The sequence below is a fragment of the Haemorhous mexicanus genome (assembly GCF_027477595.1).
Source record: "Haemorhous mexicanus isolate bHaeMex1 chromosome 32 unlocalized genomic scaffold, bHaeMex1.pri SUPER_32_unloc_2, whole genome shotgun sequence".
NCBI classification, from domain to species: domain Eukaryota; kingdom Metazoa; phylum Chordata; class Aves; order Passeriformes; family Fringillidae; genus Haemorhous; species Haemorhous mexicanus.
Genome location: NW_026775983.1, coordinates 82301 through 93950, shown reverse-complemented (window position 1 = coordinate 93950; position 11650 = coordinate 82301). Strand labels below are relative to the sequence as shown.

At 58.3% G+C, this 11650-nt stretch overlaps 1 protein-coding gene across 1 annotated transcript in view; it reads left to right on the top strand.

Moving 5' to 3' along the window:
- The first annotated feature begins 501 nt into the window (after positions 1–501).
- The window catches only part of EHMT2 (euchromatic histone lysine methyltransferase 2), a 48741-nt gene continuing 37592 nt past the window's right edge, over positions 502–11650 (top strand). The window contains exons 1-5 of the mRNA XM_059837335.1: positions 502–695; positions 3379–3461; positions 5136–5242; positions 6811–6933; positions 10855–10956. Of these exons, the coding sequence (XP_059693318.1) occupies positions 517–695; positions 3379–3461; positions 5136–5242; positions 6811–6933; positions 10855–10956 (594 nt within the window). The 5' untranslated portion in view covers positions 502–516. The remainder of the gene's footprint in view (positions 696–3378; positions 3462–5135; positions 5243–6810; positions 6934–10854; positions 10957–11650) is intronic.

The window sequence follows — 11650 nt, the reverse complement described above, 5'->3', positions numbered from 1 at the left end:
GTCATTTTGGGTGGGATTTTTGGGGATTTTGGGAATTTTGGCTGATTTTGGGTCATTTTGGGTCATTTTGGGTGGGATTTTTTGGGGATTTTCAGGATTTTTGGGTCATTTTGGGGTCTCTCTCCCCCCTCAGTGCCCGGATGCGGGGGCAGGGCGAGGGCCGGGCACAGTTTGGGTCAGTTTGGGTCATTTTGGGTCATTTTGAGTGGGATTTTTTTGGGGATTTTTGGCTGATTTTGGCTGATTTTGGTCATTTTGGGTGGGATTTTTTGGGGATTTTGGGGATTTTTGGCTGATTTTGGGATTTCTCTCCCCCCTCAGTGCCCGGATGCAGGGGCAGGGCAAGGGGCCGGGCACAGTTTGGGTCATTTTGGGTCATTTTGGGTCATTTTGGGTGGAATTTTTTTGGTATTTTCAGGATTTTTGGCTGATTTTGGGTCATTTTGGGTGGGATTTTTTGGGGATTTTGGGGATTTTTGGCTGATTTTGGGGTCTCTCTCCCCCCTCAGTGCCCGGATGCGGGGGCAGGGCGAGGGCCGGGCCCCCCCCCCGGACCCCCGGGCCGAGCCCATCGACAGCTCGGGGGGGCCGGCGCTGGCCCTGCCCTCGGGGGGGGCCCTGAGCGCCCGGGGGCTCCCCCCAGGCCCCGCCCGAGAGCACCTGGAGAAGGCTCTGCTGGGCCAGGAGGCCGAGAGGTGAGGCTGGAGCACACCTGGCACACCTGGGGGGGATAAAACCACACCTGGGGGGCTAAAACCACACCTGGGGGGGATCAATCCACACCTGGGGGCTAAAAACACACCTGGGATGGCTTAAATCATCCCTAAAATTCACCTGGGGGGGATAAATCCACACCTGGAGAAGGCTCTGCTGGGCCAGGAGGCCAAGAGGTGAGGCAGGAGCACACCTGGGCACACCTGGGGGGGATAAAACAGCCCAAAACCACACCTGGGGGGGATAAATCCACACCTGGGGGGATAAAACCACACCTGGGGGGATAAAACCACACCTGGGGAGGATAAATCCACGCCTGGGGGGGGATAAATCATCCCCAAACCACACCTGGAGAAGTCTCTGCTGGGCCAGGAGGCCGAGAGGTGAGGCTGGAGCACACCTGGGCACACCTGGGGGGGCTAAAACCACACCTGGGATGGCTTAAATCATCCCTAAAATTCACCTGGGGGGGATAAATCATCCCCACACCACACCTGGAGAAGGCTCTGCTGGGCCAGGAGGCTGAAAGGTGAGGCTGGAGCACACCTGGGGGGGATAAAACCACACCTGGGGGGGATAAATCCACACCTGGGGGGATAAAACCACACCTGGGGGGGATAAATCCACACCTGGGGGGGATAAATCATCCCCAAACCACACCTGGAGAAGGCTCTGCTGGGCCAGGAGGCTGAGAGGTGAGGCAGGAGCACACCTGGGTACACCTAGGGGGGATCAAACCACACCTGGGGGGGATAAAACCACACCTGGAGGGATAAAACCACACCTGGGGGGGATAAAAACAGCCTAAAAATTCACCTGGAGGGGATTAAAACCACACCTGGGGGGATGAAACCACACCTGGGGGGGATAAAACCACACCTGGAGGGGATAAAACCACACCTGGGGGGATGAAACCACACCTGGGGGGGATAAAACCACACCTGGAGGGGATAAAACCACACCTGGGGGGGAATAAATCCACACCTGGGGGGGATAAATCCACTCCTGGGGGGGATAAATCCACACCTGGGGGGGATAAATCATCCCCAAAACACACCTGGAGAAGGCTCTGCTGGGCCAGGAGGCCGAGAGGTGAGGCAGGAGCACACCTGGGGGGATAAAACAGCCCAAAAACTCACCTGGGGGGGATAAATCCACACCTGGGGGGGATAAATCCACACCTGGGGGGGTAAATCCACACCTGGAGAAGGCTCTGCTGGGCCAGGAGGCTGAAAGGTGAGGCAGGAGCACACCTGGGGGGCTAAACACACACCTGGGGGGGATAAAACCACACCTGGGGGGATCAAACCACACCTGGGGGGGATAAATCCACACCTGGGGGGGATAAAACCACACCTGGGGGGGATCAAACACACCTGGGGGGGGATAAAACAGCCCAAAACCTCACCTGGGGGGGATAAAACCACACCTGGGGGGATGAAACCACACCTGGAGGGGATAAATCCACACCTGGGGGGATAAAACCACACCTGGGGGGGCTAAATCCACACCTGGGGGGGCTAAATCCACACCTGGGGGGGGATGAAACCACACCTGGGGGGGATAAAGCAGCCCAAAAACTCACCTGGGGGGATAAATCCACACCTGGGGGGATAAAAACAACCCAAAATTCCTTGGGGCTTCCTGTAATTTCTCCCAGTCCCTCCCAGTCCCTCCCAATCCCCTCCCAGTTTGATCCCAGTCCCTCCCAGTCCCTCCCAGTTTGATCCCAGTCCCCCCCAGTTCCTCCCAGTCCCTCCATGTTCCCTCCCAGTCCCTCCCAGTTTGATCCCAGTCCATCCCAATCCCTCCCAGTCCATCCCAGTCCCTCCCAGTCCCCCCCAGTCCCTCCCAGTCCCCTCCCAGTCCATCCCAGTTTAATCCCAGTCCATCCCCGTCCATCCCAGTTCCCCCCAGTCACTCCCAGTTCCTCCCAGTTTGATCCCAGTCCATCCCAGTCCCCCCCAATCCCCTCCCAGTCCCTCCCAGTCCATCCCAGTCCATCCCAGTCAATTCCCAGTCCCCCCCAGTCCATCCCAGTTTGATCCCAGTCCCTCCCAGTTCCCCCCAGTCTCTCCCAGTCCCTCCCAGTCCCCCCCAATCCCCTCCCAGTCCCTCCCAGTTCCCTCCCAATCCCCTCCCAGTCCCTCCCAGTCCCTCCCAGTCCCTCCCAGTCCATCCCAGTCCATCCCAGTCCCTCCCAATCCCCTCCCAGTCCCTCCCAGTCCCCCCCAGTCACTCCCAGTCCCCCCCAGTCCATCCCAGTTTGATCCCAGTCCCTCCCAGTCCCATCCCAGTCCCTCCCAGTCCCTCCCAGTCCCTCCCAGTTTGATCCCAGTCCCCCCCAGTCCCTCCCAGTCCCCCCCAGTTCCTCCCAGTTTGATCCCAGTCACTCCCAGTCCCTCCTAGTCCATCCCAGTCCATCCCAGTCCATCCCAGTCCATCCCAGTCCCTCCCAATCCCCTCCCAGTCCCCCCCAGTCACTCCCAGTCCCCCCCAGTCCATCCCAGTTTGATCCCAGTCCCTCCCAGTCCCATCCCAGTCCCTCCCAGTCCCATCCCAGTCCCTCCCAGTCCCTCCCAGTCCCTCCCAGTCCCTCCCAGTCCATCCCAGTCCCATCCCAGTCCCTCCCAGTCCCTCCCAGTCACTCCCAGTTCCCCCCAGGAGGAAGAAGCTGAGGTTCCACCCCCGGCAGCTTTACCTGAGCGTCAAACAGGGGGAGCTGGGCAGGGTCATCCTGATGCTGCGTGAGTGGGGACCCCCAAAACCACCCCAAAATCTGGGGGGGATCCCAAAAAATCCCAAATTTGGGGAAAATCCCAAAAATCCCGGGGAAAAAATCCCCAAATTTGGGAAAATCCCAAAAATCCTGGAGGAAATCCCAAAATCTGGGGGGGGATTTGGGGTCATCCTGATGCTGCGTGAGTGGGGACCCCCAAAACCACCCCAAAATCTGGGGGGGGGAATCCTAAAAAATCCCCAAATTTGGGAAAATTCCAAAAATCCCGGGGAAAAAATCCCAAAAAATCCCAAAAAACCCCAAAAATCTGAAAAAACCCCAAAGATCCTGGGGAAAAAACCCCAAAAATCCTGTGGGAAATCCCAAAATCTGGGGTGGAATCCTAAAAAATCCCAAAATTGGGAAAATCCCAAAAATCCCGGGGAATACCCCAAAAATCCCGGAAAAAAACCCCAAAAATCTGGGAAAAAACCCCAAAAAATCCTGGAAAAAAACCCCCAAAATCCTGGGAAAAACCCCAAAATCTGGGGGGGAATCCTAAAAAATCCCAAAATTGGGAAAATCACAAAAATCCCGGGAAAAAATCCCAAAAATCCTGGAAAAAATCCCCAAAAAACCCCAAAAATCTGGGAAAAAAACTCCAAAAATCCTGGGAAAAAACACAAAATCCTGTGGAAAATCCCAGAATCTGGGATGGAATCCTAAAAAATCCCAAATTTGGGAAAATCCCAAAAATCCTGGGAAGAAATCTCAAAAATCCTGGAAAAAATCCCAAAAAATCCCAAAAAACCCCAAAAATCTGGGAAAAAAACCCCCCAAAATCCTGGGGGAAATCCCAAAATCTGGGGGGAATCCTAAAAAATCCCAAATTTGGGAAAATCCCAAAAATCCCAGGAAAAAACCCCAAAAAATCCCGAAAAAATCCAAAAATCTGAAAAAAACCCAAAAAATCCTGGAAAAAAACCCCCAAAAATCCTGGGGGAAATCCCAAAATCTGGGGTGGAATCCTAAAAAATCCCAAATTTGGGGAAAATCCCAAAAATCCCAGGAAAAAAATCCCAAAAATCCCCAAAAACCCCAAAAATCTGAAAAAAACCCCCAAAATCCTGGAAAAAAAAAAAAACAAAAATCCTAGGGAAAAAAAAACCCAAAATCCCAGGAAAAACCCCAAAAATTCTGGAAAAAACCCCCAAAATCCCAGGAAAAACCCCCAAAATCCCATTTTTTCCCATTCCTGGCGTTTTTCCCCCCATTTTTTGGGTCCCTTTTCCCATTTTTTGTGTTTTTTCCCCATTTTTTCGGTCCCTTTCCCATTTTTTGGTTCCCTTTATCCATTTTTTGTGTTTTTTCCCCATTTTTTGGGTCCCTTTTCCCATTTTTTGTGGTTTTTCCCCGTTTTTTGGGTCCCTTTCCCATTTTTTCTGGTTTTTCCCCATTTTTTGGGTCCCTTTCCCATTTTTTGGTGGTTTTTCCCATTCCTGGGGGGTTTCCCCCCATTTTTTTCCATCCCTTTCCCATTCCTGGTGGTTTTTCCCCCATTTTTTGGGTCCCTTTTCCCATTTTTTGGTGGTTTTTCCCATTCCTGGTGGTTTTTCCCCATTTTTTGGGTCCCTTTCCCATTTTTGGGCGTTTTTCCCATTCCTGGCGTTTTTCCCCCCAATTTCTGTGCCCCTCCCCCCAGTGGACAACCTGGACCCCAACTTCCAGAGCGACGCCCAGAGCAAGCGCTCGGCGCTGCACGCGGCCGCCCAGAAGGGACACCTGGAGATCTGCCACCTGCTGCTCCAGGTGAGCGCACCTGGGGACACCTGGGCACACCTGGGGACACCTGGGATACACCTGGGGACAGCTGGGGACACCTGGGAACAGCTGGGGACACCTGGGATACACCTGGGGACACCTGGGGACACCTGGGATACACCTGGGGACACCTGGGGACAGCTGGGGACAGCTGGGGACACCTGGGATACACCTGGGATACACCTGGGGACAGCTGGGGACAGCTGGGCACACCTGGGATACGCCTGGGGACACCTGGGATACACCTGGGGACAGCTGGGATACAGCTGGGATACAGCTGGGCACACCTGGGATACAGCTGGGGACACCTGGGCACACCTGGGGACACCTGGGGACACCTGGGATACACCTGGGGACAGCTGGGGACATCCCATTGTGGGATCTATGGGATCCCAGTGCAGCCCAGAAGGGACACCTGGAGATCTGCCACCTGCTGCTCCAGGTGAGCACACCTGGGGACAGCTGGGGACAGCTGGGGACACCTGGGGACACCTGGGATACACCTGGGGACACCTGGGATACACCTGGGATACACCTGGGATACACCTGGGCACACCTGGGATACACCTGGGGACACCTGGGATACACCTGGGATACACCTGGGCACACCTGGGGACACATGGGGACACTTGGGACACACCTGGGGACACCTGGGACACACCTGGGATACACCTGGGGACACCTGGGGACAGCTGGGGACACCTGGGGACACCTGGGCACACCTGGGGACACTCAGGGGTCACTCAGGGTCACTCTGGTCACTCAGGGTCACTCAGGGTCACTCAGGGGTCACTCAGGGGTCACTCAGGGTCACTCAGGGTCACTCAGGGGTCACTCAGGGTCACTCAGGGTCACTCATTGGTCACTCAGGGGTCACTCAGGGGTCACTCAGGGTCACTCAGGGTCACTCAGGGGTCACTCAGTGGTCACTCAGGGGTCACTCAGGGGTCACTCTGTGGTCACTCAGGGGTCACTCAGGGTCACTCAGGGGTCACTCAGGGTCACTCAGGGTCACTCAGGGGTCACTCAGGGTCACTCTGGGGTCACTCATTGGTCACTCAGGGGTCACTCAGGGTCACTCAGGGTCACTCAGGGGTCACTCGGGTCACTCAGGGGTCACTCAGGGTCACTCAGGGGTCACTCAGGGTCACTCAGGGGTCACGCAGGGTCACTCAGGGGTCAGTCAGGGTCACTCTGTGGTCACTCAGGGGTCACTCAGGGTCACTCAGGGTCACTCAGGGGTCACTCAGGGTCACTCAGGGGTCAGTCAGGGTCACTCTGTGGTCACTCAGGGGTCACTCAGGGTCACTCTGTGGTCACTCGGGTCACTCAGGGTCACTCAGGGGTCACTCAGGGTCAGTCAGAGGTCAGGGGTCACTCAGTGGTCCCTCATTGGTCACTCAGGGGTCACTCAGGCTCACTCAGGGGTCAGGGGTCACTCAGGGGTCACTCAGGGTCACTCAGGGTCACTCAGGGGTCACTCAGGGTCACTCGGGTCACTCAGGGGTCAGGGGTCACTCAGTGGTCCCTCATTGGTCACTCCAATGTCCCCGCAGGCCGGAGCCAACATCAACGCCGTGGACAAGCAGCGCCGCACGCCGCTGATGGAGGCCGTGGCCAACGACCAGCTGGAGACAGCGCGGTACCTGCTGCAGAGGGGGGGCTGCGCCTACAGCCAGGTACAGACACACCTGGGACACACCTGGGACACACCTGGGTGACGTCATCACACACCTGGGACATCATTGATACACCTGGGACATCACACACACAGCGCGGTACCTGCTGCAGAGGGGGGGCTGCGCCTACAGCCAGGTACGGACACACCTGGGTGACGTCAGCACACACCTGGGACACACCTGGGACATCATTGATACACCTGGAACATCATTGATACACCTGGAACATCACACACACACACACAGCGCGCTACCTGCTGCAGAGGGGGGGCTGCGCCTACAGCCAGGTGAGCTGGGACACACCTGGGTGACGTCATCACACACCTGGGACACACCTGGGACACACCTGGGACATCACACACACACACAGCGCGGTACCTGCTGCAGAGGGGGGGCTGCGCCTACAGCCAGGTGAGCTGGGACACACCTGGGACACACCTGGGACACACCTGGGACATCATTGACACACCTGGGACATCATTGATACACCTGGGACATCATTGATACACCTGGGACACACCTGGGACATCACACACACACACACAGCGCGGTACCTGCTGCAGAGGGGGGGCTGCGCCTACAGCCAGGTGAGCTGGGACACACCTGGTGACGTCATCACACACCTGGGACACACCTGGGACACACCTGGGACATCACACACACACAGAGCGCGCTACCTGCTGCAGAGGGGGGGCTGCGCCTACAGCCAGGTGAGCTGGGACACACCTGGGACACACCTGGGTGATGTCATCACACACCTGGGACACACCTGGGACATCACACACACCCACAGCGCGGTACCTGCTGCAGAGGGGGGGCTGCGCCTACAGCCAGGTGAGCTGGGACACACCTGGGACACACCTGGGACATCATTGACACACCTGGGACATCATTGACACACCTGGGATACACCTGGGACACACCTGGGACATCTCACACACAGCGCGGTACCTGCTGCAGAGGGGGGGCTGTGCCTACAGCCAGGTACAGACACACCTGGGACACACCTGGGTGACGTCATCACACACCTGGGACACACCTGGGACATCACACACACACACACAGCACGGTACCTGCTGCAGAGGGGGGGCTGCGCCTACAGCCAGGTACGGACACACCTGGGACACACCTGGGACACACCTGGGACATCATTGACACACCTGGGACATCATTGACACACCTGGGACATCATTGATACACCTGGGACATCACACACACACACACAGTGCGGTACCTGCTGCAGAGGGGGGGCTGCGCCTACAGCCAGGTGAGCTGGGACACACCTGGGACACACCTGGGACACACCTGGGACACACCTGGGACATCATTGATACACCTGGGACATCACACACACACACACACACAGCGCGGTACCTGCTGCAGAGGGGGGGCTGCGCCTACAGCCAGGTGAGCTGGCACACACCTGGGACACACCTGGGACACACCTGGGACACACCTGGGACATCACACACACACACACAGCGCGGTACCTGCTGCAGAGGGGGGGCTGCGCCTACAGCCAGGTGAGCTGGGACACACCTGGGACACACCTGGGTGACGTAATCACACACCTGGGACACACCTGGGACACACCTGGGTGACGTCATCACACACCTGGGACATCATTGATACACCTGGGACATCATTGATACACCTGGGACATCACACACCCACACACAGCGCGGTACCTGCTGCAGAGGGGGGGCTGTGCCTACAGCCAGGTGAGCTGGGACACACCTGGGACACACCTGGGACATCACACACACACACAGCGCGGTACCTGCTGCAGAGGGGGGGCTGTGCCTACAGCCAGGTGAGCTGGGACTCACCTGGGACACACCTGGGTGACGTCATCACACACCTGGGACACACCTGGGACACACCTGGGACACACCTGGGACATCACACACACACACACAGAGCGCGGTACCTGCTGCAGAGGGGGGGCTGCGCCTACAGCCAGGTACGGACACACCTGGGACACACCTGGGACACACCTGGGTGACGTCATCACACACCTGGGACATCATTGATACACCTGGGACACACCTGGGACACACCTGGGTTACACCTGGGACACACCTGGGACATCACACACACACACAGCGCGGTACCTGCTGCAGAGGGGGGCTGCGCCTACAGCCAGGTGAGCTGGGACTCACCTGGGACACACCTGGGTGACGTCATCACACACCTGGGACACACCTGGGACACACCTGGGACACACCTGGGTGACGTCATCACACACCTGGGACATCATTGACACACCTGGGACACACCTGGGACACACCTGGGTGACGTCATCACACACCTGGGACACACCTGGGACATCACACACACACACACAGCGCGGTACCTGCTGCAGAGGGGGGGCTGCGCCTACAGCCAGGTACGGACACACCTGGGTGACGTCATCACACACCTGGGACACACCTGGGACATCACACACACACACAGTGCGGTACCTGCTGCAGAGGGGGGGCTGCGCCTACAGCCAGGTGAGCTGGGACACACCTGGGACACACCTGGGACACACCTGGGTGACGTCATCACACACCTGGGACATCATTGATACACCTGGGACACACCTGGGACATCACACACACACACACAGCGCGCTACCTGCTGCAGAGGGGGGGCTGCGCCTACAGCCAGGTACAGACACACCTGGGACACACCTGGGACACACCTGGGACATCATTGACACACCTGGGACATCATTGATACACCTGGAACATCACACACACACACAGAGCGCGGTACCTGCTGCAGAGGGGGGGCTGCGCCTACAGCCAGGTACAGACACACCTGGGTGACGTCATCACACACCTGGGACACACCTGGGATACACCTGGGTGACGTCATCACACACCTGGGACACACCTGGGACACACCTGGGACATCACACACACACACAGTGTGGTACCTGCTGCAGAGGGGGGGCTGTGCCTACAGCCAGGTACGGACACACCTGGGACACACCTGGGACACACCTGGGACATCATTGACACACCTGGGACATCATTGATACACCTGGAACATCACACACACACAGCGCGGTACCTGCTGCAGAGGGGGGGCTGCGCCTACAGCCAGGTGAGCTGGGACACACCTGGGACACACCTGGGACACACCTGGGACATCATTGACACACCTGGGACACACCTGGGACACACCTGGGACATCACACACACACACACAGCGTGCTACCTGCTGCAGAGGGGGGGCTGCGCCTACAGCCAGGTGAGCTGGGACACACCTGGGTGACGTCATCACACACCTGGGACACACCTGGGACATCACACACACACACACAGCGCGGTACCTGCTGCAGAGGGGGGGCTGCGCCTACAGCCAGGTACGGACACACCTGGGACACACCTGGGACACACCTGGGATACACCTGGGACATCACACACACACACAGCGCGGTACCTGCTGCAGAGGGGGGGCTGTGCCTACAGCCAGGTATGGACACACCTGGGTGACGTCATCACACACCTGGGACACGCCTGGGTGACGTCATCACACACCTGGGACACGCCTGGGTGACGTCATCACACACCTGGGACATCATTGACACACCTGGGACATCATCACGCACACCTGTGACATCACACACACACACCTGAGACATCGTTGACACACCTGTGACATCATTGGTACACCTGTGACGTCACACACACCTGTGACATCATCACACACCTGTGACGTCACCACCTCCCCGTATGACATCACCCCCCCCGTATGATGTCACCTCCCCTGTATGACATCACAACCTGCTGTGACGTCACCACTCCCTTTATGACATCATTGCCTCCCCGTATGACATCACCACCCCCTGTACAATGACCCCACCCCCGTATGACGTCACCACTCCCCCCCCGTGTGACGTCACCGCCCTCCCCGATGACGTCACAGGAGGAGGACGGCTCCACCTGCCTGCACCACGCGGCCAAGAACGGCAACCTGGAGATGGTGGAGCTGCTGCTGAGCACCGGCCAGGTGGACGTCAACGCACAGGTGAGGGCGTGGTCAGTGTGTCCTGGGCGTGGTCAGTGTGTCCTGGGCGTGGTCAGTGTGGTCAGTGTGTCCTGGGCGTGGTCAGTGGTCAGCGGTCAGGGCACCTGGAGATGGTGGAGCTGCTGCTGAGCACCGGCCAGGTGGACGTCAACGCACAGGTGAGGGCGTGGTCAGTGTGCCCTGGGCGTGGTCAGTGTGTCCTGGGCGTGGTCAGTGTGGTCAGTGTGTCCTGGGCGTGGTCAGTGTGCCCTGGGCGTGGTCAGTGTGTCCTGGGCGTGGTCAGTGTGTCCTGGGCGTGGTCAGTGTGTCCTGGGCGTGGTCAGTGTGTCCTGGGCGTGGTCAGTGTGTCCTGGGCGTGGTCAGTGTGGTCAGGGGTGGTCCTGGGCGTGGTCAGTGTGTCCTGGGCGTGGTCAGTGTGTCCTGGGCGTGGTCAGTGTGTCCTGAGTGGGGTCAAGGGTGGTCTGGGGGTGTCCTGGGTGGTCAGTGACCCCTGAGTGACCCCCGAGTGACCCCTGAGTGACCCCCAGGACAGCGGGGGCTGGACCCCCATCATCTGGGGGGGTCAGCGGGTGGTCTGGGGTGACCAGGGGGTGACCAGGGGGTCTGGGGTGGTCTGGGGTGACCAGGGGGTCAGGGGTGGTCAGTGACCCCCGAGTGACCCCCGAGTGACCCCCGAGTGACCCCGAGTGACCCC